We start from the raw sequence: 22464 nt of genomic DNA, 5'->3' as shown, positions 1-22464 counted from the left end.
GCTCCATCGTGCTGGAAAATGCATTGTTCTTCACCAAACTGTTGTTGGATTGTTGGAAAAAGTTGCTGTTGGAGGGTGTTTTGGTACCATTCTTTATTCATGGCTGTGTTTTTGGGCAAAATTGTGAGTGAGCCCACTCCCTTGGATGAGAAGCAACCCCACACATGAATGGTCTCAGGATGCTTTACTGTTGGCATGACACAGGACTGATGTGTCATGCCAAGCGCTACGCTCACCTTTTCTTCTCCGTACAAGCCTTTTTCCAGATGCCCCAAACAATCGGAAAGAGGCTTCATTGGAGAATATGACTTTGCCCCAGTCCTCAGCAGTCCATTCACCATACTTTCTGCAGAAGATCAATCTGTCCCTGATGTTTTTTTTGGAGAGAAGTGGCTTCTTTGCTGCCCTTCTTCCAAAAGTCTTCGCCTCACTGTGCGTGCAGATGCGCTCACACCTGCCTGCTGCCATTCCTGAGCAAGCTCTGCACTGGTGGCACTCCGATCCCGCAGCTGAATCCTCTTTAGTAGACGATCCTGGCGCTTGCTGGACTTTCTTGGTTGCCCTGAAGCCTTCTTAACAAGAATTGAACCTCTTTCCTTGAAGTTCTTGATGATCCTATAAATTGTTGATTGAGGTGCAATTTTAGTAGCCACAATATCCTTGCCTGTGAAGCCATTTTTATGCAACGCAATGATGGCTGCACGCGTTTCTTTGCAGGTCACCATGGTTAACAATGGAAGAACAATGATTTCAAGCATCACCCTCCTTTTAACATGTCAAGTCTGCCATTTTAACCCAATTAGCCTGACAATGATCTCCAGCCTTGTGCTCGTCAACATTCTCACCTGAGTTAACAAGACGATTACTGAGATGATCTCAGCAGGTCCTTTAATGACAGCAATGAAATGCAGTGGAAAGTTTTTTGGGGGATTAAGTTAATTTTCATGGCAAAGAAGGACTATGCAATTCATCTGATCACTCTTCATAACATTCTGAAGTATATGCAAATTGCTATTATAAAAACTTAAGCAGCAACTTTTCCAATTTCAAATATTTATGTAATTCTCAAAACTTTTGGCCACGAGAGTTTAGAGTATAGGGGTTGTTGGCCTGCCTCCTCCAACTATGTCCAGTTCTCCCATATCCTTTCCCAGCGTGATAACTGTTTTTTGGATAGACATAGATTTTTTTCATAGATTCTAGCCAGTTGCCGCAACTGTAACGCCGAAAGGCGTCATCGTGGCGGCTCCCCCAGGCTACGCTAACGCCGATTTGCGTCATCTCGCGTGAGCCGAGATTTCCTGTGAACGCGCGCACACAGGCGCGCGCGCTCACAGGAACGGAAGGTAAGAGAGTGGATCTCCAGCCTGCCAGCGGCGATCGTTCGCTGGCAGGCTGGAGATGTGATTTTTTTTAACCCCTAACAGGTATATTAGACGCTGTTTTAATAACAGCGTCTAATATACCTGCTACCTGGTCCTCTGGTGGTCCCTTTTGTTTGGATCGACCACCAGAGGACACAGGTAGCTCAGTAAAGTAGCACCAAACACCACTACACTACACTACACCCCCCCCCCGTCACTTATTAACCCCTTATTAGCCCCTGATCACCCCATATAGACTCCCTGATCACCCCCTGTCACTGATTACCCCCCTGTCATTGATTACCCCCCTGTCATTGATCACCCCCCTGTAAAGCTCCATTCAGATGTCCGCATGATTTTTACGGATCCACTGATAGATGGATCGGATCCGCAAAACGCATACGGACGTCTGAATGGAGCCTTACAGGGGCGTGATCAATGACTGTGGTGATCACCCCATATAGACTCCCTGATCACCCCCCTGTCATTGATCACCCCCCCCTGTCATTGATCACCCCAACTGTCAGGCTGCATTCAGATGTCCGTATGATTTTTACGGATCCACGGATACATGGATCGGATCCGCAAAACACATACGGACATCTGAATGGAGCCTTATAGGGGGGTGATCAATGACAGGGGGGTGATCACCCCATATAGACTCCCTGATCACCCCCCTGTCATTGATCACCCCCCTGTCATTGATCACCCCTCTGTAAGGCTCCATTCAGACATTTTTTTGGCCCAAGTTAGCGGAAATTATTATTTTTTTCTTACAAAGTCTCATATTCCACTAACTTGTGTCAAAAAATTAAATCTCACATGAACTCACCATACCCCTCACGGAATCCAAATGCGTAAAAAAATTTAGACATTTATATTCCAGACTTCTTCTCACGCTTTAGGGCCCCTAGAATGCCAGGGCAGTATAAATACCCCACATGTAACCCCATTTCGGAAAGAAGACACCCCCAGGTATTCCGTGAGGGGCATATTGAGTCCATGAAAGATTTAAATTTTTGTCCCAAGTTAGCGGAAAGGGAGACTTTGTGAGAATAAAATAAAATCAATTTCCGCTAACTTGTGCCAAAAAAAAAAAAATTCTATGAACTCGCCATGCCCCTCATTGAATACCTTGGGGTGTCTTCTTTCCAAAATGGGGTCACATGTGGGGTATTTATACTGCCCTGGCATTTTAGGGGCCCTAAAGCGTGAGAAGAAGTCTGGGATCCAAATGTCTAAAAATGCCCTCATAAAAGGAATGTGGGCCCCTTTGCGCATCTAGGCTGCAAAAAAGTGTCACACATCTGGTATCGCCGTACTCAGGAGAAGTTGGGCAATGTGTTTTGGGGTGTCATTTTACATATACCCATGCTGGGTGTGATAAATATCTTGGTCAAATGCCAACTTTGTATAAAAAAATGGGAAAAGTTGTCTTTTGCCGAGATATTTCTCTCACCCAGCATGAGTATATGTAAAAAGACACCCCAAAACACATTGCCCAACTTCTCCTGAATACGGCGATACCACATGTGTGACACTTTTTTGCAGCCTAGGTGGGCAAAGGGGCCCACATTCCAATGAGCACCTTTAGGATTTCACAGGTCATTTACCTACTTACCACACATTAGGGCCCCTGGAAAATGCCAGGGCAGTATAACTACCCCACAAGTGACCCCATTTTGGAAAGAAGACACCCAAAGGTATTCCGTGAGGGGCATGGCGAGTTCCTAGAATTTTATATTTTTTGTCACAAGTTAGCGGAAAATGATGATTTATTTTTTTTTTTCCCTTACAAAGTCTCATATTCCACTAACTTGTGACAAAAAATAAAAACTTCCATGAACTCACTATGCCCATCACGAAATACCTGGGGGTGTCTTCTTTCCAAAATGGGGTCACTTGTGGGGTAGATATACTGCCCTGGCATTCTAGGGGCCCAAATGTGTGGTAAGAAGTTTGAAATCAAAATGTGTAAAAAATGACCGGTGAAATCCGAAAGGTGCTCTTTGGAATATGGGCCCCTTTGTTCACCTAGGCTGCAAAAAAGTGTCACACATGTGGTATCTCCGTACTCGGGAGAAGTTGGGGAATGTGTTTTGGGGTGTCATTTTACATATACCCATGCTGGGTGAGAGAAATATCTTGGCAAAAGACAACTTTTCCCATTTTTTTTATACAAAGTTGGCATTTGACCAAGATATTTCTCTCACCCAGCATGGGTATATGTAAAATGACACCCCAAAACACATTCCCCAACTTCTCCTGAGTACGGCAATACCACATGTGTGGCACTTTTTTGCAGCCTAGGTGGGCAAAGGGGCCAACATTCCAAAGAGCACCTTTCGGATTTCACCGGTCATTTTTTACACATTTTGATTTCAAACTACTTACTGTACCACACATTTGGGCCCCTAGAATGCCAGGGCAGTATAACTACCCCACAAGTGACCCCATTTTGGAAAGAAGACACCCCAAGGTATTCGCTGATGGGCATAGTGAGTTCATAGAAGTTAGTGGAATATGAGACTTTGTAAGGAAAAAAAAAATAAAAATCATCATTTTCCGCTAACTTGTGACAAAAAATAAAAAGTTCTATGAACTCACTATGCCCATCAGCGAATACCTTAGGGTGTCTACTTTCCGAAATGGGGTCATTTGTGGGGTGTTTGTACTGTCTGGCCATTGTAGAACCTCAGGAAACATGACAGGTGCTCAGAAAGTCAGAGCTGCTTCAAAAAGCGGAAATTCACATTTTTGTACCATAGTTTGTAAACGCTATAACTTTTACCCAAACCATTTTTTTTTTTACCCAAACATTTTTTTTTATCAAAGACATGTAGAACAATAAATTTAGAGAAAAATTTATATATGGATGTCGTTTTTTTTGCAAAATTTTGCAACTGAAAGTGAAAAATTTCATTTTTTTGCAAAAAAATCGTTAAATTTCGATTAATAACAAAGTAAAAATGTCAGCAGCAATGAAATACCACCAAATGAAAGCTCTGTTAGTGAGAAGAAAAGGAGGTAAAATTCATTTGGGTGGTAAGTTGCATGACCGAGCAATAAACCGCTAAAGTTGTGGAGTGCCGATTTGTAAAAAAGGGCCTGGTCTTTAGGGGGGTATAAACCTGTGGTCCTTAAGTGGCTAGTCTTGTCCATCAAATTTTTCCATTCTGTTATGGTGGGGGAATCACAGGAGCCCCATTTTCTTGTGATTATAACTCTGTCTAGTAACATACCTTTCAGCCAGGCCTCAAACTTGTGTCTATTAATATCCTCAGCTACAAGAGTTCCCAATACCGCAAGCTCAATTCCCATTTCCGGGACGTTATCCAGTTTGCTAGACAGTAACTTAAATTTCTACCCAGTACTTCTGAATTTTTCGGCAGCTCCAAATCATATGCATGAAATCGGCCTTACCTATTTGACATTTAGGGCACTTAGATTCCGTTTTCCCATACATCCTTGCAATTTGTAATGGGGTATAATGCAACCTGTGAGCGATTTTGAATTGTATATGTCTAAAGTTGGCAGATGTGGTTGCCCAGTTTATATTTTTATATACCCTCACCCGGTTAATACTAGTGCCGTTTCCTATCTCTAATTCCCACTGCTTTTCACTTTTGAAATGTGTCGAGTTAGCTAATCCATCTTTAATCTGTTTATATACCTGAGATATGGAAGTTTTTGTGTCTTTCCATTGATAACAATAATCCGTGAAACTATAGTCTACTACCTTTTAAAAGATGTTTTTTTTTTTTTTATATATATACTTATAAATGCGTGCTGTAATTGTGCATATCTAAACCAAAATATATTATCTGGTTGGAAGTCGGGAAGCATTTCTTTTGGTTTTCTTATACTCCCGGACTCAGTTAAGTGCGAAACTAAAACTATTACCCGTTTTTGCCAATATGTGTTCTCTTCTATTTTCAAGAATTCCTTTAAGTTATAATTGTGACATAGTGGGGTAAAGCTTAAACCCTGTGTAATCCCTAATATTTTCTTAATTTTATGCCATACCAACTGTAACATTCCACTAATGGGGCAGTATTTCCCTCGAGTGGCTAAATACCCAGTTTCTAATATACTAAAGATATCGCGGTGGATCCCCTCATAATCTCTTGTGAGGAATTGTATAGGGCTATTCTCTCCTTGTCCCATGCACCATTGAATTTGTGCAGCCATATAATACCCCTGGATATATGGAAGGGATATTCCCCCCCTCTCCTCTGCCAGCCATTAAACCTTTGCTTAATCCGGACTTTTTTTCTGCCCCATATCCGATCGTTAAAGAGCCTTTCAATCCGATTGAAATATGAATCATCGATCCAAGTCGGGCAAGCCGTCATAATATATAAAATTTGGGGAATAAGCACCATTTTAATAAGCGCCATTCTTTCTGCCTGCCCAAGAGACTGTTTCTGCCAAACTCTGATCTTATTTTTGATTTTATCCAGCAGGGGGATGAGATTTAATTTATTAAAGTCCTGTACTGAGGTACTAATTTTTATCCCAAGATACTCTATTTCTGTGGCGGCGAGTAGTTCTCCATATCTTTCTATTATTTCTCCATTCCGCTGTTTTAAGGGGAGATATACCGACTTCGGCCAATTAATTTCAAGACCAGGCAGATGACCAAATTCATTAATTACCTTCATAACGTAGGGGGCTGCTACGACACTTAACGCCATGGCAAGTAAATGGTAATAGACTTTTTCAGTGGCTTTCAACGGCCTTTGTGTTGTGACATCATGGTGAGATATGACATCACACATGTTTAGATCTGCTACATCTGTATATACTACTCCTGCGCTAATTTATCTTATTAGTTTATTACATATGTTTTGCTACAATGAATGATTCCAAAAGTGTGGGTGGGTGGGGTTCTACTCCAGGAGCTATGGCATGGCAACTTTCCACATTTATTTGAATGGCGCTGAACTGCCATACGAGACATAGCTCATGGAGAAATTGGAGCCATTTCTGGAAGGAGCCATTTTTTTGTAATCCCAGACACCACATGTCTGTGAACTTTAAATGTAATAAAACACTTTATAATTGACTGACTTGCCTCATCAATACCTTTCCATTCCATTGTCAACACTGCTAATTGTCCCCAGTGCTCTCTAGTTACAGAATGTACATTATGACATGGTTTCATGTGGCCATAGAAAGTTATCTTGCATGGTGCAGTGACATTCTACAAGACATAAATGCTTTTAAGGTAAAAGTGACTTAGAACATTGCTTTACTTTGGATAAAGCAATAACTCATTGAGTAAACTGCACTGCAAAATCTAAATAAAACTAGTAATGTGAAAAATATGTATCTTTATTATTATTAAGGTTTTGATGAAAGACATTGCGACTCCCATACCTGCTGATGAAGTTAAGAAAGTTGTCAGAAGATGCCTTGAGAAAGCTGCCTTGATCAATTATACCAGACTTACAGAATATGCCAAAATTGAAGGTTTGTAATTTAAATTGAACACAAAGGGAACCTGTCACCAGTTTTATGGTGTCCTAACTAAGGGCAACATAAGTAAGTGACTGATTCTCTTAGCAAAATACTGGGTCACTTTCTTTAATTCACCCAGTCAATCTGCCAACATCTTGTATTGAAAAGCTCCAGCTGATAATGATGAGTCATGAATATTCATGAGCTTCTGACTCTCCCCGCCCACCTGCTGCTGAATGACAGTTATTTTCCATATGAATCAGCAGCAGGTGGGCAGGGGAGTGGCTATAGCTCTGAATTAAATATACAGTGGACTCAATGACATCACGCCGGACTCAAATCAGCCCATTAGCATGCGGCATGTGGCATCTTTGTTTGTGTATTATGAGGTAACCATCTGTCACACCAGTAAGTGAATACATCTAAGGTACTTTTTAGTAGTTAATGATTGTATATAATTAGTTAGATTATAATCAAATATCCACATGACAGGTTCCCTTTAAGTTAAAACATGGTTTAAATTGAAAATGCTCAGTTCCTATACAGTTAATGCATGATATTGTAACCTTATATGACTATCCAATTAATTATCTAGTTGGTAGACTTAATTTATTAATTTTTTTTACAGTTATTTTAGTCAGAATATGTAAATGTAAAAAAAAATGCAAACTTTCTTTTTTTTGTATTAAAACACGAAAATCCTCCACATATGTGGTATTGTTGTAATCGACATGACCTAGAGAATAAAGGAGACATGTCTGTTTTGCCTCATAGGGAAAGCCGTAGGGACAAAACCCTTAAAACTGTGGCAGAATTGCATTTTTGTTCCAATTCCACCCCATTTGGAATTTTTCTCCCATTTCTCACTACATTTTGTGCCATAATAAATGGTGGCATTAGAAAGTGCAACTTGTCCCACAAAAAACAAGCCTACATACATATGGCTATGTAAATGGAAAAATAAAAATGTTATGGCTTCGTGAAGATAGGGAAGAAAAATTAAATAAAATAAAAACTCCAGTATCGAAGGGGTTGTCCTGGTTCAGATTTCAGGATTTCATTCTCCATTGCTTCCTTTGCCCTGCCCTACATCGGGCAGAGCAAGGGCTGTTTTGTTTACATTTTACATTGCTAGGGGGAGACTTCTGCCCAGCAGTGATTCTGATGATGTCACCGACACTAGTGGGCAGTCTGTAGTGCTGCCCTAGGCAGTTTTACAGGCTAGGACAGTGCTAAAGACCGACCATTAGTGCTGGTGATGTCACCGGGCTCACTGCTAGGCGGAAGTCTCAGTCTAGCATTCCCATTCCCGTGATATAGCGCAGGGCAATGATCCACTCCTTCATGTTCAATGAGGGAAGAAGGGTCTGTGTCCGGATCAGGGGTGCACCTAGCCTTTCTGATGCCTGAGACGAAAACTGAAACCCCCCACCCAATGCCAATTTCTTAACCTAACCCCTTTGCCACAATGAAATCGCTCATTGCCCATTGCCATTCTGCTGCCCCCATCTTGTCCCTACCTGTTGCTGCCTGAGGCGATCACCTCACCTGGCCTCATTAGTGGTGCACCCCAGGTCCGGGTTCAGCTCTGGCTTCAAATTTTTTAAATCTGGTACTACGTCTCAATATAGCTAACCAAGCTCACTTTTCAAAACTTGAGTCAGTGGTGTCAAATCATAAAAAGTCACAACTTTTGGGCTAAGTAAGCTTGCGTGACATCGTTGACCATGTATTTAAGTAACCACTTAATAATTCCTTCATGTTATTAACCCCTTAGTGACCACCCAAGCTGTTTTTTTACGGCGGCCTCTAAGAGGCCTTAGGCTGGGCTGCCGCTTTTTTGCGGCGGCCCACTTTAAGCACTGCAGGGGCCCCCGAAAGCCGTGGCCCTGCTCTAACAGTCTGGATTGGCAGGAGTGCCGATACGAGCTGTTTAACACTTTACATGTCGTGGGCAATGGCGCCCACCGCATGTAAAGTGCTGACAGAGGCAGCAGACTCTCTCTGTCTCCCATCGGCACCCCGCAAAAAATTTTGAAAAAATATCCTCCCCATATGTTTGGTATTGCCGCGTCCGTAACGACCCGGACTACATAAATATCATGTAAATTATCCCCTGCGGTGAACGCTGTAAGAAAAAGAAAAAAAGACAGAATTCCTAATTTATTCTTAGTTGCCACCAAAAAAAGTAATAATAAGCGATCAAAAAGTGCCATTTACTACAAAATGATACCAATGAATAAAAATACAAGTCGTCCCGCAAAAATCAAGCCCTCACACACCTCCATAGAAATAAAAATAAAAAATATATTTGGGAAGCAGCAATGCTTTTATTCCAAAAAAAGTAGTAAAATGTAAAAATAACTATATGTATTTGGTATCACTGTAATGGTACTGACCCAGACAATAAAGATGATATGTTATTTATTCCGAAAAATTAATGCCGTAAAATTTTATAACTTAAAAACTCAGTGGCAGTATTGCTGTTTTTACCATCTCCCTCCCACAAAGAGTTAATAAAAGTTAATCAAAAAGTGATGTGCACCCCAAATTGGCACCATTAAAAACTACAACTTGTCCAACAAAAAAACAAGCCCTCATAAAGCTATATAGACGGAAAAATAAAAAAGTTATAGCTCTTGGAACGTGACGATGAAAAAAGGAAGAAAAACGCTTGGTCAGTAAGGGGTTAAGCTATTATTGTGCAAAATTTACTTTGTTTGGTGTTGTCTTCTTATTGGTATATATTGTAAATCATAATAAAGTCACAATTGAAAATATGATCACAGCTCAGGGAAAAAGAATTCCGGTGCCAGGAGCCTTTCGTGTACTCATTCACCAAAATAGTAATAATCTTTGCTGTGTTACTGTGAATCTGAATTAAAACTTAACATTTATTAAATTAATTGCAATATAGGTGTGTACAAACTTACACGCATATTAAAATTAAGTTATCTCTAGGACACTGCATCGACAAGTATTGTCTGTACAACAGGTTGACATAGTAAAGGAGTACATACAGTGTGATATGATAAGTAGTACTTTACAGCATCATTTACAGTAAGCCTTCGATAAAAGTCCCAACATAGACAATCAGAGTAATATATAGGAGCTATTGCGTCAACCTTCTGACATCAGTCGGTTTTTAGAAGGGGAGTAAGGGAAAGGATGAGTTATGGGGGATTAGTAGTACAGAAACCATAACTTGACTCCCTGCAAACCGCAAGGTGATTAGAACATAACAGTAGCCCAACATGTTCACCTCACCTCCACAGTTAGTGGCATTAGAATCCAAGCAAGCACGTGGCGCGCAGGGACCCCCGCTGAGCCCTCAAGTAGAATTAAAACTCTGAGATTGGCGGATTGTTTAATAAGACATGTGTCTGATACCAGGAAGTGAGTTGAAATCATTCATGAATGCATCTTCTAACCTGGAGGGGCAGTATATCTATGAAGCTCTCCCAGCATGCAAAAAATTGCTTTACATGGATCTCCTTCCCGGACGACGACTCTACCAAGTCCATCTTCATTAACCCACTCACGCCCAGCGCTTCTTTTAGCAGACACCCGCGGCTCATGTCCGCAACCGGCAGTAATGCCAATCGTGGACATTTAACTTTTCAGATACATATGAGCGCTCTGAAACCGAAAGTGCGCACTTTCGTGGTGCTCCGGCTCCCCTGTGTGACGATCGGAGGAGCAGGAGCATGTATGCAGCAGCCTCTGTCTTTATGATTAACAGGAGGCTGCTGCATAGTATTTCCTATGGAGCCCTTGCCTGTAATAGTGCTCCATAGGAAACTAGTAAAATCATCATAGATTCCAATGCAAGTGCATTGGAATTTATGATAATAGCAATCAGGTGATTGATTGTTATAGTTTCCTATGGGAACTATAAAAAAGTGTAAAAATAAATTAATTCTAATCACCCTCTTTTCCCAAAGTAAAAATGAAAGAACTAGAAAAAAATAATACACGTCAAGGGTGTCGCGATGTGCGAAAACACCCATACTATAAAAATATATATTCCCCATACGGCAAACAGCAAAACAGAAAAAAACATCCAAATGGCAGATTCGCCATTTTTGGTTGGTTTATTTTCTGTGATCAAAAAGTCATACACACCCCAGAATGGGATCAGTGAAAAGTTCAGATCACCCCACAAAAAATTAGCCCCCATACAGCTCCGTACACATAATTACAAAAAAGTTATAGGGGTCAAAATAGGGTGACAAAATTGTCTTACTGATTTCTTTCCAACTTTTTTATTTTTTTTATCACTATCAAAACGCAAGAAAAACTATACATATAAGGTATCGCCGGATTCATACTGACCTGTGGAATAAAAGTAACAGGTCAGTTTTATCACACAGAGCCTGATATAGGGTGGACATCTTTTCTTTTTCTTTTAAAATTCTTTTTATTGATTTTGTAACAAGTAAAAGAATTACAAACAATGGTATGCAAACCAAAGAAGTACAATGCTTCATCAATGAAGTGGATAAAAGCAGAGTTCTTATGCAGAATAATAATAATACATTTCACTTCATCAGCAGGGCCTAAGCGTATATCATAAATGAAAAAGACTTCTCACAGGCTAGGTGGGAGCTTTAATAAGCGGCAAAGGGAGAACTAACCATTTGATTGGCTAAATTAAGGCTAGAAAAGACCCTAGCATAATGCAGGCGAGACGAATTCCACTAATTTGGGCTAGAGTGAATACACCTGTCTTTCTCATATAAGCTACACGATGTACAGTACTAATATGAAGTGTATTCAAATGAGCTCAGTAATCCAACGAAGAAACTGTTGAGAACAGAGAAACAGGGGAGGGGAAAGGAAGGGGAGGGGGGGGAGAGGAAGTGAGAAAGGATAAAGGAAAGGGTAATAGGTACAAATGACCAGAAAATCTATTAAGTATCTGACTCTTTGTAGGCAGTGAGATTACAGACCAACAAGTAGCGGGGGTACCTATAGAGAGACCGGGCAGCCAGTATTAGGACCTTGCAGACATATCTATAATTACTCAGTGAAAATGATCACGAAAATACTCAATGACTAAGGTAATTAGGAACTCAGAATATCCAGCTCCTTCATTAAGAGCGGGTTCATGGTATCTTTCCTAGCTGTCCAGGGAAGCCAGATTTTAGTAAATTTATGATGTGAGCGTAATTCCCAATGTGATAATTCTTCTAATCTTGCTAGAGCTTCGACTTTCCCTTTCCATTGAGAAACTGATGGGGATGTAGTTGATTTCCAGTTGGAAGCAATTAGTAACCTAGCCGTTGCCAATAAAACTCTCGGGAGGGAAAGTTTCAGGTTTGCTAAAGGATTGGGTAATAGAGTCAGAAGAGCTATTCCTGGATTGCCAGGGAGTAGATCATCATTTAATTCCAGAATATTCCTTATTATATTAAAAACAGAGTCCCAGAAGATTTTAATTTTGGGACATGACCACCATATGTGTAAAAAGGACCCTTTACCAGAAAGACATCTCCAGCAACAGTTTGAAGTGCCTTCATACATCTTACTCAGTCTAACCGGGGTTAAATACCATCTTGTGAGGATTTTGTAGGCATTCTCTTGTATGGTTACACATCTGGATATATTCTTGGGAGTACTTAAAAAATTCTGAGTTTCTTTATCAGAGAATTTTACGTCTAGATCTTTCTCCCATTCCTTTAAAAAGTAAAGGGGGGAAGATTGCTCCGTTGAAATTAAATTCCTAGATACACTGGAAATAATCTTTACTGGATATAGCGATTGTGCAACAAGTTTTTCAAACCATGTTAGTGGTATAGTAGCTTGATTATTTAATAGAATAGGATTAATGACGGATTTTAGGTATGAAAATTGCAGCTGGTTAAAACTTTTTAATTTAAATTTTGCTGCTACAGAGATGAGGTTAAGAAAGGTACCCTCATTATCTAATAGTTCGTGAGGCGGGAGAGTGGAGTTATGTATTTGGGGGGGCAAGATAAGGGATCTATCAGAGTTGATGCCGAGGCAATCGTTTATAGTTAAAAGTGGGGAGGGATACGATATGTAAGTTCCTCTTATTTCTGGATTATTCCAGATAGACAATGTAGCTAACATCAGAAGATCTCTTGAAAAACTTTTAATAGTCTTACCGGGTTCTGATAATAATAATAGGGGTCTAATCGGGCATCCTACAAGTTTTTCTTCTACAGGAATCCAAAGTTTATGTATTGGTCTCCTTAACAAGTCAATGATTCTGTTTAAATGAACCGCCTTATGATATCTTTTGATTGAATCAATACCTCCCTTTGGGAATGGACGAAGTAGAATCTTATTTGAGATTCTAGGTTTTGTGTTTCCCCAGACATAAGAGGAACAAATCTTCCTAAAGGAGTCAAAGAAACTACTTGGCAAATTTACTGGGAGAACTTGCATTAGATATGTGATTTTGGGAACTATTAGAGAGTTAAAAATGTTGCGCCTACCTATCCAGGAAATAAAGGAGGGGGACCATGAAATTAGTGTTTCAGGTATGGATTTTCATAAAGGAGGGAAATTTGCCTCATAAAGTCTATTTGATTCTGGCGTAATATTAACAATTAATTATTTATAATTAATTATAAAATTTTGTGTAGGAATATGTCCATTCAAAGGGGGAGTTTTCTTTGAGTTTTTGTAAAGGCTTGAGTGGGAGAGTAATATTCATTGCTACCGATTTGGACAGGTTTATCTTGAAGTTTGAGATAAAGCCGAAAGTGGTAAAGGTCTTAATAATGACCGGGAATGCTTGTGCAGGGTTGGAGATCATTAATAGTAGATCATCGGCATATGCTGCTTGTTTGATCTCTAAATTTCCACAGTCCAAACCTTTTATCTCTACAGTTTGTCTAATGAATTGTAAGAGAGGTTCGATTGTGAGAATGAAGAGTAGAGGTGATAGTGGACAACCCTGTCTTGTTCCATTGTTTATCAGGACAGGTTTAGAGAGAATATCATTGACTTTAATGTTGGCACTTGGGGAGACATACATTGAAAATATGGCCTTAATGAAAGGGGGGGGGGGGGGAAGCCCAACTTAGATAAAGTGTTTTTAATGAAAGGCCAGGCCACTCTGTCAAACTCTTTTTCAGCGTCTGTTCCCAGAACCACAAAAGGAACCCCAGTCTTTTTTGCTAATGCGATAGAGTTTATGACTTTATAAGTATTATCTTTACCTTCGCGCCCAGGAATGAATCCTGTTTGGTCAGGATGAATGAGGTCTTTCAATAAGGGTTTAATCCTGTTAGCCAATATCTTAGCATACATTTTTATATCTAAATTTAACAGAGATATAGGTCTGTAGCTGGAGCATAGGTTCGGGTCCTTTTGTGGTTTGGGAATCAGAGTGATATGTGCGTTGACAGTCTGTGGAAGAAAGGGTTTACCCGAAAGTGCTTCATTAAAGGGCTTCTGTCACCCCACTAAAGTCATTTTTTTTTTTTTGGGCTAGTTAAATTACTTATCCTGCGATATATGAAAATATAATGGTGTTACTTACTTTGATTCAGCAGTTTCTTCTAAAAACGAACTTTTATAATATGTAAATTAGGTCTCTACCAGCAAGTAGGGCAGCTACTTGCTGGTAGCAGCTGCAGAAAACCGCCCCCTCGTCGTGTTGATTGACAGGGCCAGCCGGGATCGCCTCCTCCGGCCAGCCCTGTCGGCATTTTAAAAATCGCGCGCCTGTGTTCATTCTGCGCAGGCGCTCTGAGATGAGGAGGCTCGCCTCCTCAGAACTCCCTCAGTGCGCCTGCGCCGATGACGTCACCGAAATAGAAGACGTCATCGGCGCAGGCGCACTGAGGGAGTTCTGAGGAGGCGAGCCTCCTCATCTCAGAGCGCCTGCGCAGAATGAACACAGGCGCTGGATTTTTAAAATGCCGACAGGGCTGGCCGGAGGAGGAGATCCCGGCTGGCCCTGTCAATCAACACGACGAGGGGGCGGTTTTCTGCAGCTGCTACCAGCAAGTAGCCGCCCTACTTGCTGGTAGAGACCTAATTTACATATTATAAAAGTTCGTTTTTAGAAGAAACTGCTGAATCAAAGTAAGTAACACCATTATATTTTCATATATCGCAGGATAAGTAATTTAACTAGCCCAAAAAAAAAAAAAATGACTTTAGTGGGGTGACAGAAGCCCTTTAAAGGATTTAAGTAGATGTGGCATTAAAATCTCTTTGAATGAGAGATAATACAGCATTGGGAGGCCATCAGGCCCGGGGGATTTACCTTTAGCCATTTTTTTTTATAGTGTCAGATATCTCAGCGAGTTTTATTGGTGCACATAGGCCGCTAGCTTGTTCTGATGACAAAGACGGAAGGTGTAGTTTGCTAAGAAATTCTTTGGATAACTTTCTTTTCTCTTCTTTCAGGGCGGTGGTGTCAGATTCATCTATATTATATAGCTCTGAATAGAATTTTTGGAAAGCTTCTGCAATCTCAGTATCTTTTTTCACTAGTATCTTATGTTCATTTAAAATAGCTGCAATCCTAGATTTCCTTTTACGTTGTTTTATTAGTGCTAGCATGAACTTAGTGGGCTTATTTCCATGGGCAAAAAACTTCTGTTGAAGGGACAGGTATAACTTAGCTGACTTCTTATTTAGGAGTTCCTTAAGCTTGACTCTAGTAGCGGAAAGTTCCAATAAATGTTGTTTATTTTGAGATTTTTTATGGGAAGATTCCAACTCAGCAATTCTATTATATAGTTCCGCAACCTTAGCACGTCTTTGTTTATTTACGTGAGATGCAATTGCGATGAAATCGCCTCTGATCACTGATTTATGGGCCTCCCAAAGTATATGTGAGGATATTGCCTCGGAGCTATTAATAGAGAAAAATTCCCTTAGTTTATTTTAAATTTTTTCTTTTACTTGTTGGTCGTCTAGTAATGTCTCATTTAGTCTCCAAATGTATGTCTTAGGGGGTGTGTTCGGGGCTGTCCAGGTAAGAAATACTGGAGCATGATCAGAGTGCACTATATTGCCAATGTATGTCTCCGTGCAACATTGAATTTGGGGCGTAGGAACCAGGATATAGTCTAGTCTGTGATATGTGTTATGGGGATGAGAATAAAAGGAACAATCCTTTTCACTCGGGTTGTTCGCTCTCCAGGCATCTATAATATTACTGTTGTATATTAGTTTTTTAATGACAGAGTTTTAAAGGGAACCGTTGATTTACCTGTTGAAGTGTCTAAATGAGGATTTAGGGCAACATTAAAGTCGCCAGCTACAATAGCTATCCCCTCTCTAAATTCCTCAAATAGTTGCCAGGTATTTTTAAACCAGACTTTATGAGACCTATTAGGAGCGTATAAGTTTACGAACGTATACAATTGGGAATTTATTGTCCCCTTAACTAATAAAAAACGTCCTAAGGGGTCTGATTTTACACCTGTCAAGGTGAAGTCAATATTTTTATGGAAACCAATACTCACACCAAGCCTGTTAGAATGTTCTGAGGAACTATGATACCACAAATTAAAGTAAGATTTTGACAAATTTGGGATCTTACTATTTTTAAAATGAGTTTCCTGAAGAAAGATCACTTTGGCTTTTTCTTTGTGTAGGTAGTGTAGGATCTGGCTTCTCTTTACAGGTGCTCTAAAGCCTCTAACATTGTAGGTAGCTATATGTATATCTGCCATGGTGGTGACTGAAAAGGTAGGGTGTTGTACTTACATAATACCGGCTGCCTGGGCCTGTCGCTGAAACTAAAGGTCACAAAATAAGTTACTGGAGTCACTTGTACATAGTGATTACAGATGAGGGGGGGTGGGGAGGAGCTATAAGGAAAAAGAAAAGGCATCAGTATGCATGGAAAAAATTGGACAAACAATAACAATAACAATCCTCTGCTAGAGGTGGAAACTAGGGATTTTATCATCCCATATTGAGACAATTTCAGGTCAGATCCTCTAATCGAGGGCCGGGGTAACAGAGGTAACAATCCCTGAACATCCTTCAGGGCTGACATAGGATGAGGTAAATTTAATCAAACTAGATTAGAATAGAATAGAATAGAATAGAAGAAGTGAGACATTAACGTGATATACTTATACTCACTGACACAAGTACTCATAACTTGAAGATCTTGACTAGACTTGTCTTAAAAGATATATAAGACAGCGATTGCTAGTTGTCCATCTCTTCTGTACAGAAACTATGAGGTTGAATATAACCTCACGAGATTGCTAAAGAAAGTGAGAGATAAATTGAGGAATAATTCAAACAGCAATCATGTCTTCATATCCCTTATATTATCTGTTACCAAAAGGAAACAAAAGCCTCTCTGAAGTACATAGATATGATTAGTCTGTTTCCCATAAAGCAGGAGGCATGACGTCTTGAGGGATCATAACATCATTAGTGGCTGACCAGTCGGGTATGTCCACATCTTGTATATCTAAAGCTGCTAGGATATCAGGAAGGTCTTTGGGAGATCTTAAGATGTACTTCTTTTCCTTGCAGGTAATCAGCATCCCAAATGGAAACCGCCATCTAAAAGCAATGCGTTTTTGTCTGAGGTGATCAGTGAGTGGTTTTAAAGCGCGTCTCTTGTTAAGAGTAGCAGGGGCTAGATCTTGAAACAACAGGATTTGGGAACCCTCGTATTCCCTCGTATTCAATATTGCCACTTTCTCTGGCTCTTTTCATAACTAGGTCCTTCTGCGCAAAGTTTAAAAGCTTGCAAATGATGTCCCTTGGGGGTCACCAGGTTTAGGTTTGGGACGTAAAGCACGATGGCCTCTTTCAATGGTGATTGGGTCTGTATATTCTTCACCCAGCAAGGCTAGGCATATCTCTTTTACAGCAGAGGGTATAGCTTCCATAGCAACAGACTCTGGGACTCCTCTAATGCGGATGTTATTTCTTCTCCCTCTATTATCCTGATCTTCAATGTAGTCGTACAGATAATTGATGTGTTGTTGGTAGACAAAAAGAGCAGTTTAATTTTTACTAGTGTAGTCCGCTACTGCGGATTGGGCGGACTCCAGGGCTTCCAATCTCTGACCTACTTGTTTTACCTCATTCTTAATTTCTGATAATTCCTCTAAAACAGGATTTAAAGCTTTAGCTAAAGCTTGAGATATGAAAGATCTTGATATTGGGAGGTCTGCTGCTATATCAAGTTGATCTTCGTCATCACTATCCCTATCTTTATGAGATATTGATTGCTTTTGAGAGTTACTTTTTGGGGTGGCCAGGGATGCCCCCTGATTGCACGGATTTTTCTTCATCATAAATCTGTCTAAATCTGACTGTGCCAGGGAAGATGTCTTTGGTTGTCCGTGAGAGTCCTGATAAGCCCCCCTATACTTCCAACTTTCACCACTGCCTATGTCATTATGAGACAGTAAATTTGATGTTTCAACAAGATGCACTAAAGATGCACTGAAAACCAGCAGCGTTACTGGCCCTTTAAATATGATGGCGTTATGGATATGCAATATAATCAGGGCAGATGATCTTTAAATGTGTCTCCGATTTTCAAATGAAAGATGCAGTGTAAGAATAACAGGCAGCTGCACAGGTTAACTGTGATTGTAATGTGACGTCCGGTTATCCTAATGTAGCACCACTGTGAAGATGGTAAGGACCGTTAGAACAAAGCTCCCACTGGCAGGGAGAAATTTACTATAATGTAAGTCCTGGGGCTGCTGAGGGATCGGGGGACTGATCAGACGAACGGGTGCTTAAGGACACAAGATGGCGCCGGCTCCGTTATGCGGTAAGCGATTGTCACGGCCATGGCTATGACCGTGACTCCTGAACCGCATGCGGTTGTCAGCGGTTTTCTTTGGTGTTCAATCACAGGTGAGGGCTGTGGTATTTGCCTCACCTGTGGTTGCCGCTGGCAACAGTATGTATGTGGCAGCGTAGCACGCTGAGCTGTGCCATTGCAGCTCGCTACGTTGTGCATGCGGTTTTGTGTGTGTGTATGTGTGCACTTCCTTTTTATGTTATTGTGTGCACGTCTCCTTTAAGTGGTGTTTTCCCTTCCCTGGTGTTGGAAGGGTTAATCTCCTTCCTAGTGTGTGTGTGCACTGGGTGTGTCCGACTGTGGGGTGTGGCTTCTTGGCCTATAAAGCCTCACTGCTTTTGCAGGCCTGCAGGTTGCTTCAGCCATGCTTAGCTGAGAGCAGCCTCATGTCTTTATTACCTGCCAGTAAGAGCCACCCCTGTGGTCATAACCATAATGTCCCATTAAGTTATTTCTAGTTATGTGTGATGTCCGTGTGATGTTTTATATGTGATTTTGTGCAGCTATGGATCTGGGTCCCTGTGTGGGGATGCGTTTGTGATCTGCACCCTGCTAACACAGGGATCCAGTCAGCAAGGCTGTGGCAGGTAGGTGGAACTCTTTGTTCACCTGCCATATCCATAGAGCTGTTTATGTCTCCCCTTTTCCTGCAGCTTGGCCGTTGAGACTCCTGCTCCTCCGTGTCTAGGAGGAGTGGGCTTGTCTTACTCAGCTCCTAGGTGAGGGTCATCTTGAGGGCTAGCAGGGACTTATAGGTTCCGGAGCATGAGCCCTCCTACCATCAAGGTTGGCTCATGTAGCTAGGAGCCAGGGTCAGGTTAGGGATGCGTTTAGGAGGTGACCTGCTCCCTAATCCTGTCTTCATGGCCAAGCAGCCGTAACATCACCGGGCTTCACACGGCTGAGGATTTCCCCCATCCTCAGCCGTGACAGTATGACCACAGTCGCTTCTTACGTGGCGCTCCCTCGAAAGAGGGTGAAGCATGTACCGCCGTCTGTGAAGGGGTACATGCGCGCTCTTCGGAGGGAGAGCGTTCTGGGGGTTTCGCCTCTGACGGCGCGGTGAGTGGCGTTTCCCCGCCATCCCTTCACCGTTGCCTCGTGTGGCGTCCCCCTGATTTTACTTACACGTGGTGTGTGTCTGGTATGCGGTATGCATACCTTCGAAAGAGGGTGCAGCATGCAGTGCCATATCCTTGTGGCCTGTATGCGCGTTCTCCGGAGGGAGAGCGTTCCTGGGGGTTCTCCGTTAACGGCACGGTTGGTGGCTTATTCCCCGCCACCTTACCTTCCGTGTCCGTGTTGGGGATCCCTCGTCCCTCTCCATGTTCCCATCTCTGGTCGTCTGCTGGCAGCACTCCGTAAGTGGTCCGGCTGCGTGCTGGTTAGGAGTGTCTGCTGGCAGCGACTGGAGTGGGGACGTGAGTGGAGAGTCCCCTCGTCCACTCTCAGTGGTTCCATTTCCGTGTCGCTGGTGCGGGCTGCAGGCCTCGTCGGACTGGCTGTGTTGTGTGCTGGGAGAGGATGCAGCTGACAGCGACTTTCTGGGAACCATGTCCTGAGAGTGGACGTCCCTTTCTCTCATTCCCTTGTGTGAGTTCCTCACGTGTCTTTTTTTGGTGGGGGGGCTTTGAGGGGTGGGAGTGTCACGGCCATGGCTATGACCGTGACTCCTGAACCGCATGCGGTTGTCAGCGGTTTTCTTTGGTGTTCAATCACAGGTGAGGGCTGTGGTATTTGCCTCACCTGTGGTTGCCGCTGGCAACAGTATGTATGTGGCAGCGTAGCACGCTGAGCTGTGCCATTGCAGCTCGCTACGTTGTGCATGCGGTTTTGTGTGTGTGTATGTGTGCACTTCCTTTTTATGTTATTGTGTGCACGTCTCCTTTAAGTGGTGTTTTCCCTTCCCTGGTGTTGGAAGGGTTAATCTCCTTCCTAGTGTGTGTGTGCACTGGGTGTGTCCGACTGTGGGGTGTGGCTTCTTGGCCTATAAAGCCTCACTGCTTTTGCAGGCCTGCAGGTTGCTTCAGCCATGCTTAGCTGAGAGCAGCCTCATGTCTTTATTACCTGCCAGTAAGAGCCACCCCTGTGGTCATAACCATAATGTCCCATTAAGTTATTTCTAGTTATGTGTGATGTCCGTGTGATGTTTTATATGTGATTTTGTGCAGCTATGGATCTGGGTCCCTGTGTGGGGATGCGTTTGTGATCTGCACCCTGCTAACACAGGGATCCAGTCAGCAAGGCTGTGGCAGGTAGGTGGAACTCTTTGTTCACCTGCCATATCCATAGAGCTGTTTATGTCTCCCCTTTTCCTGCAGCTTGGCCGTTGAGACTCCTGCTCCTCCGTGTCTAGGAGGAGTGGGCTTGTCTTACTCAGCTCCTAGGTGAGGGTCATCTTGAGGGCTAGCAGGGACTTATAGGTTCCGGAGCATGAGCCCTCCTACCATCAAGGTTGGCTCATGTAGCTAGGAGCCAGGGTCAGGTTAGGGATGCGTTTAGGAGGTGACCTGCTCCCTAATCCTGTCTTCATGGCCAAGCAGCCGTAACATCACCGGGCTCCACACGGCTGAGGATTTCCCCCATCCTCAGCCGTGACAGCGATATAACCGCTTGTATGCCTGTTTGAGGTGGGCGCTTATTAGATTAGTGTACCCTGGCAGGCAGTATCTTAGCCCTTGAAGAAGGGGAATCACGGTTGTATCATTCGGTTGCAGCCGCGCTCCTGATCTAATCTAGGCCCGGGTCTCTTCTTCTGCTAGGCCTCACTTATAACTCCGGACTGGAGCGGTCTTTTTACAGGAGAAAGGTCTCAGAATGGAGCGAATGATGTTGACATTCTCCATATATCTGAGATAAGATTTTAAACTGTAGTAACGGGGGTGGATGTTGTAGGATTAAGCTTGCTCCACCGGAGCAGAGGGAAAGACGTCTTCCTCAGTCTCCAGCTGGCCACACCCCCCTAGGGTGGACATCTTTAACTGCGGGATGTATTTGAGCCATTTAGCTATTCCCCATTAACCCTTACCATAGTCCAGAGGGGTGTGTAGAAATTTATAGTAGCTAGTGGTATGTCCCCTTAGGGCAGGGGTATGTTTGAGGGAGTCCTTTAAATCTGGGCTCTATTCTGGGCAGTCATTTCTGGAGGTGACTGCTGGCTTGTAGATAGGGAAAGAAGTTAAAACGAATGTTAGGGTATTTAGATTTAAGATCTTCATTTGGCAGAATCCTGTGTGGTCCACCAAGTGACTAATCAGAACAATCTGCCATATGTGATTAGATCACCCTATATTTTATTTCTGGAAATGAATAATTTTTACGCTCTTCTTCCACACAACTCTTGGGTGATTGTCGGACGGCACTTAGGCCCATTTCAAATACAAAACTGATGCAAAGTTTGCATGTTTTTTTTAAACTGATCCAATTTTACACTTTTATACCTGCAAACAAGGCAAGTGATCTGTGATTGGTAGAGTTTTTGAACAAGGGGTGTGTCAGTGGGAGGACAGTCATCCTATTTTTATTTTTTGGTTAAAAAAAAGCAGATCAGTTCGGGCACATGACCGTTGGCTGATTTGCAGTCTGGAAAACACGCATACTGGCTGTGTGTATTCCTTATTTTGTGGAACAGATGGCCCCTAATAGAACAGTCCTATACTTGTCCGGACATACGGATGTGGACAGCACACTGTGCATCTTTTGCAGCCCCACTGAAGTGAATGGGTCTCCATCTAACCTGCAAAAATTACGGATCGGACGCAGACCGAAAATACGTTTGTGTGCATGAGCCCTTTAACCACCTCCCGTCCACCCATAGAATATAAACGTCCAGGAGGTGGTTCTCTATCTCTG

The 22464-nt window shown here is 42.3% G+C and overlaps 1 protein-coding gene across 6 annotated transcripts in view; it reads left to right on the top strand.

Moving 5' to 3' along the window:
- CADPS2 (calcium dependent secretion activator 2) overlaps positions 1-22464 on the top strand; it is a 786809-nt gene that overhangs the window by 417262 nt on the left and 347083 nt on the right. For all 6 annotated transcript variants that reach the window (XM_040411689.1, XM_040411674.1, XM_040411680.1 and 3 more), the window contains exon 16: positions 6716-6839. In XM_040411689.1, coding sequence (XP_040267623.1) covers positions 6716-6839 — 124 coding nt within the window. The remainder of the gene's footprint in view (positions 1-6715; positions 6840-22464) is intronic.

Source organism: Bufo bufo, chromosome 1, assembly GCF_905171765.1.
Source record: "Bufo bufo chromosome 1, aBufBuf1.1, whole genome shotgun sequence".
Taxonomy (NCBI): domain Eukaryota; kingdom Metazoa; phylum Chordata; class Amphibia; order Anura; family Bufonidae; genus Bufo; species Bufo bufo.
Note: the sequence above shows the minus strand (reverse complement) of the source record. Positions and strands in the feature narration are given on the sequence as shown.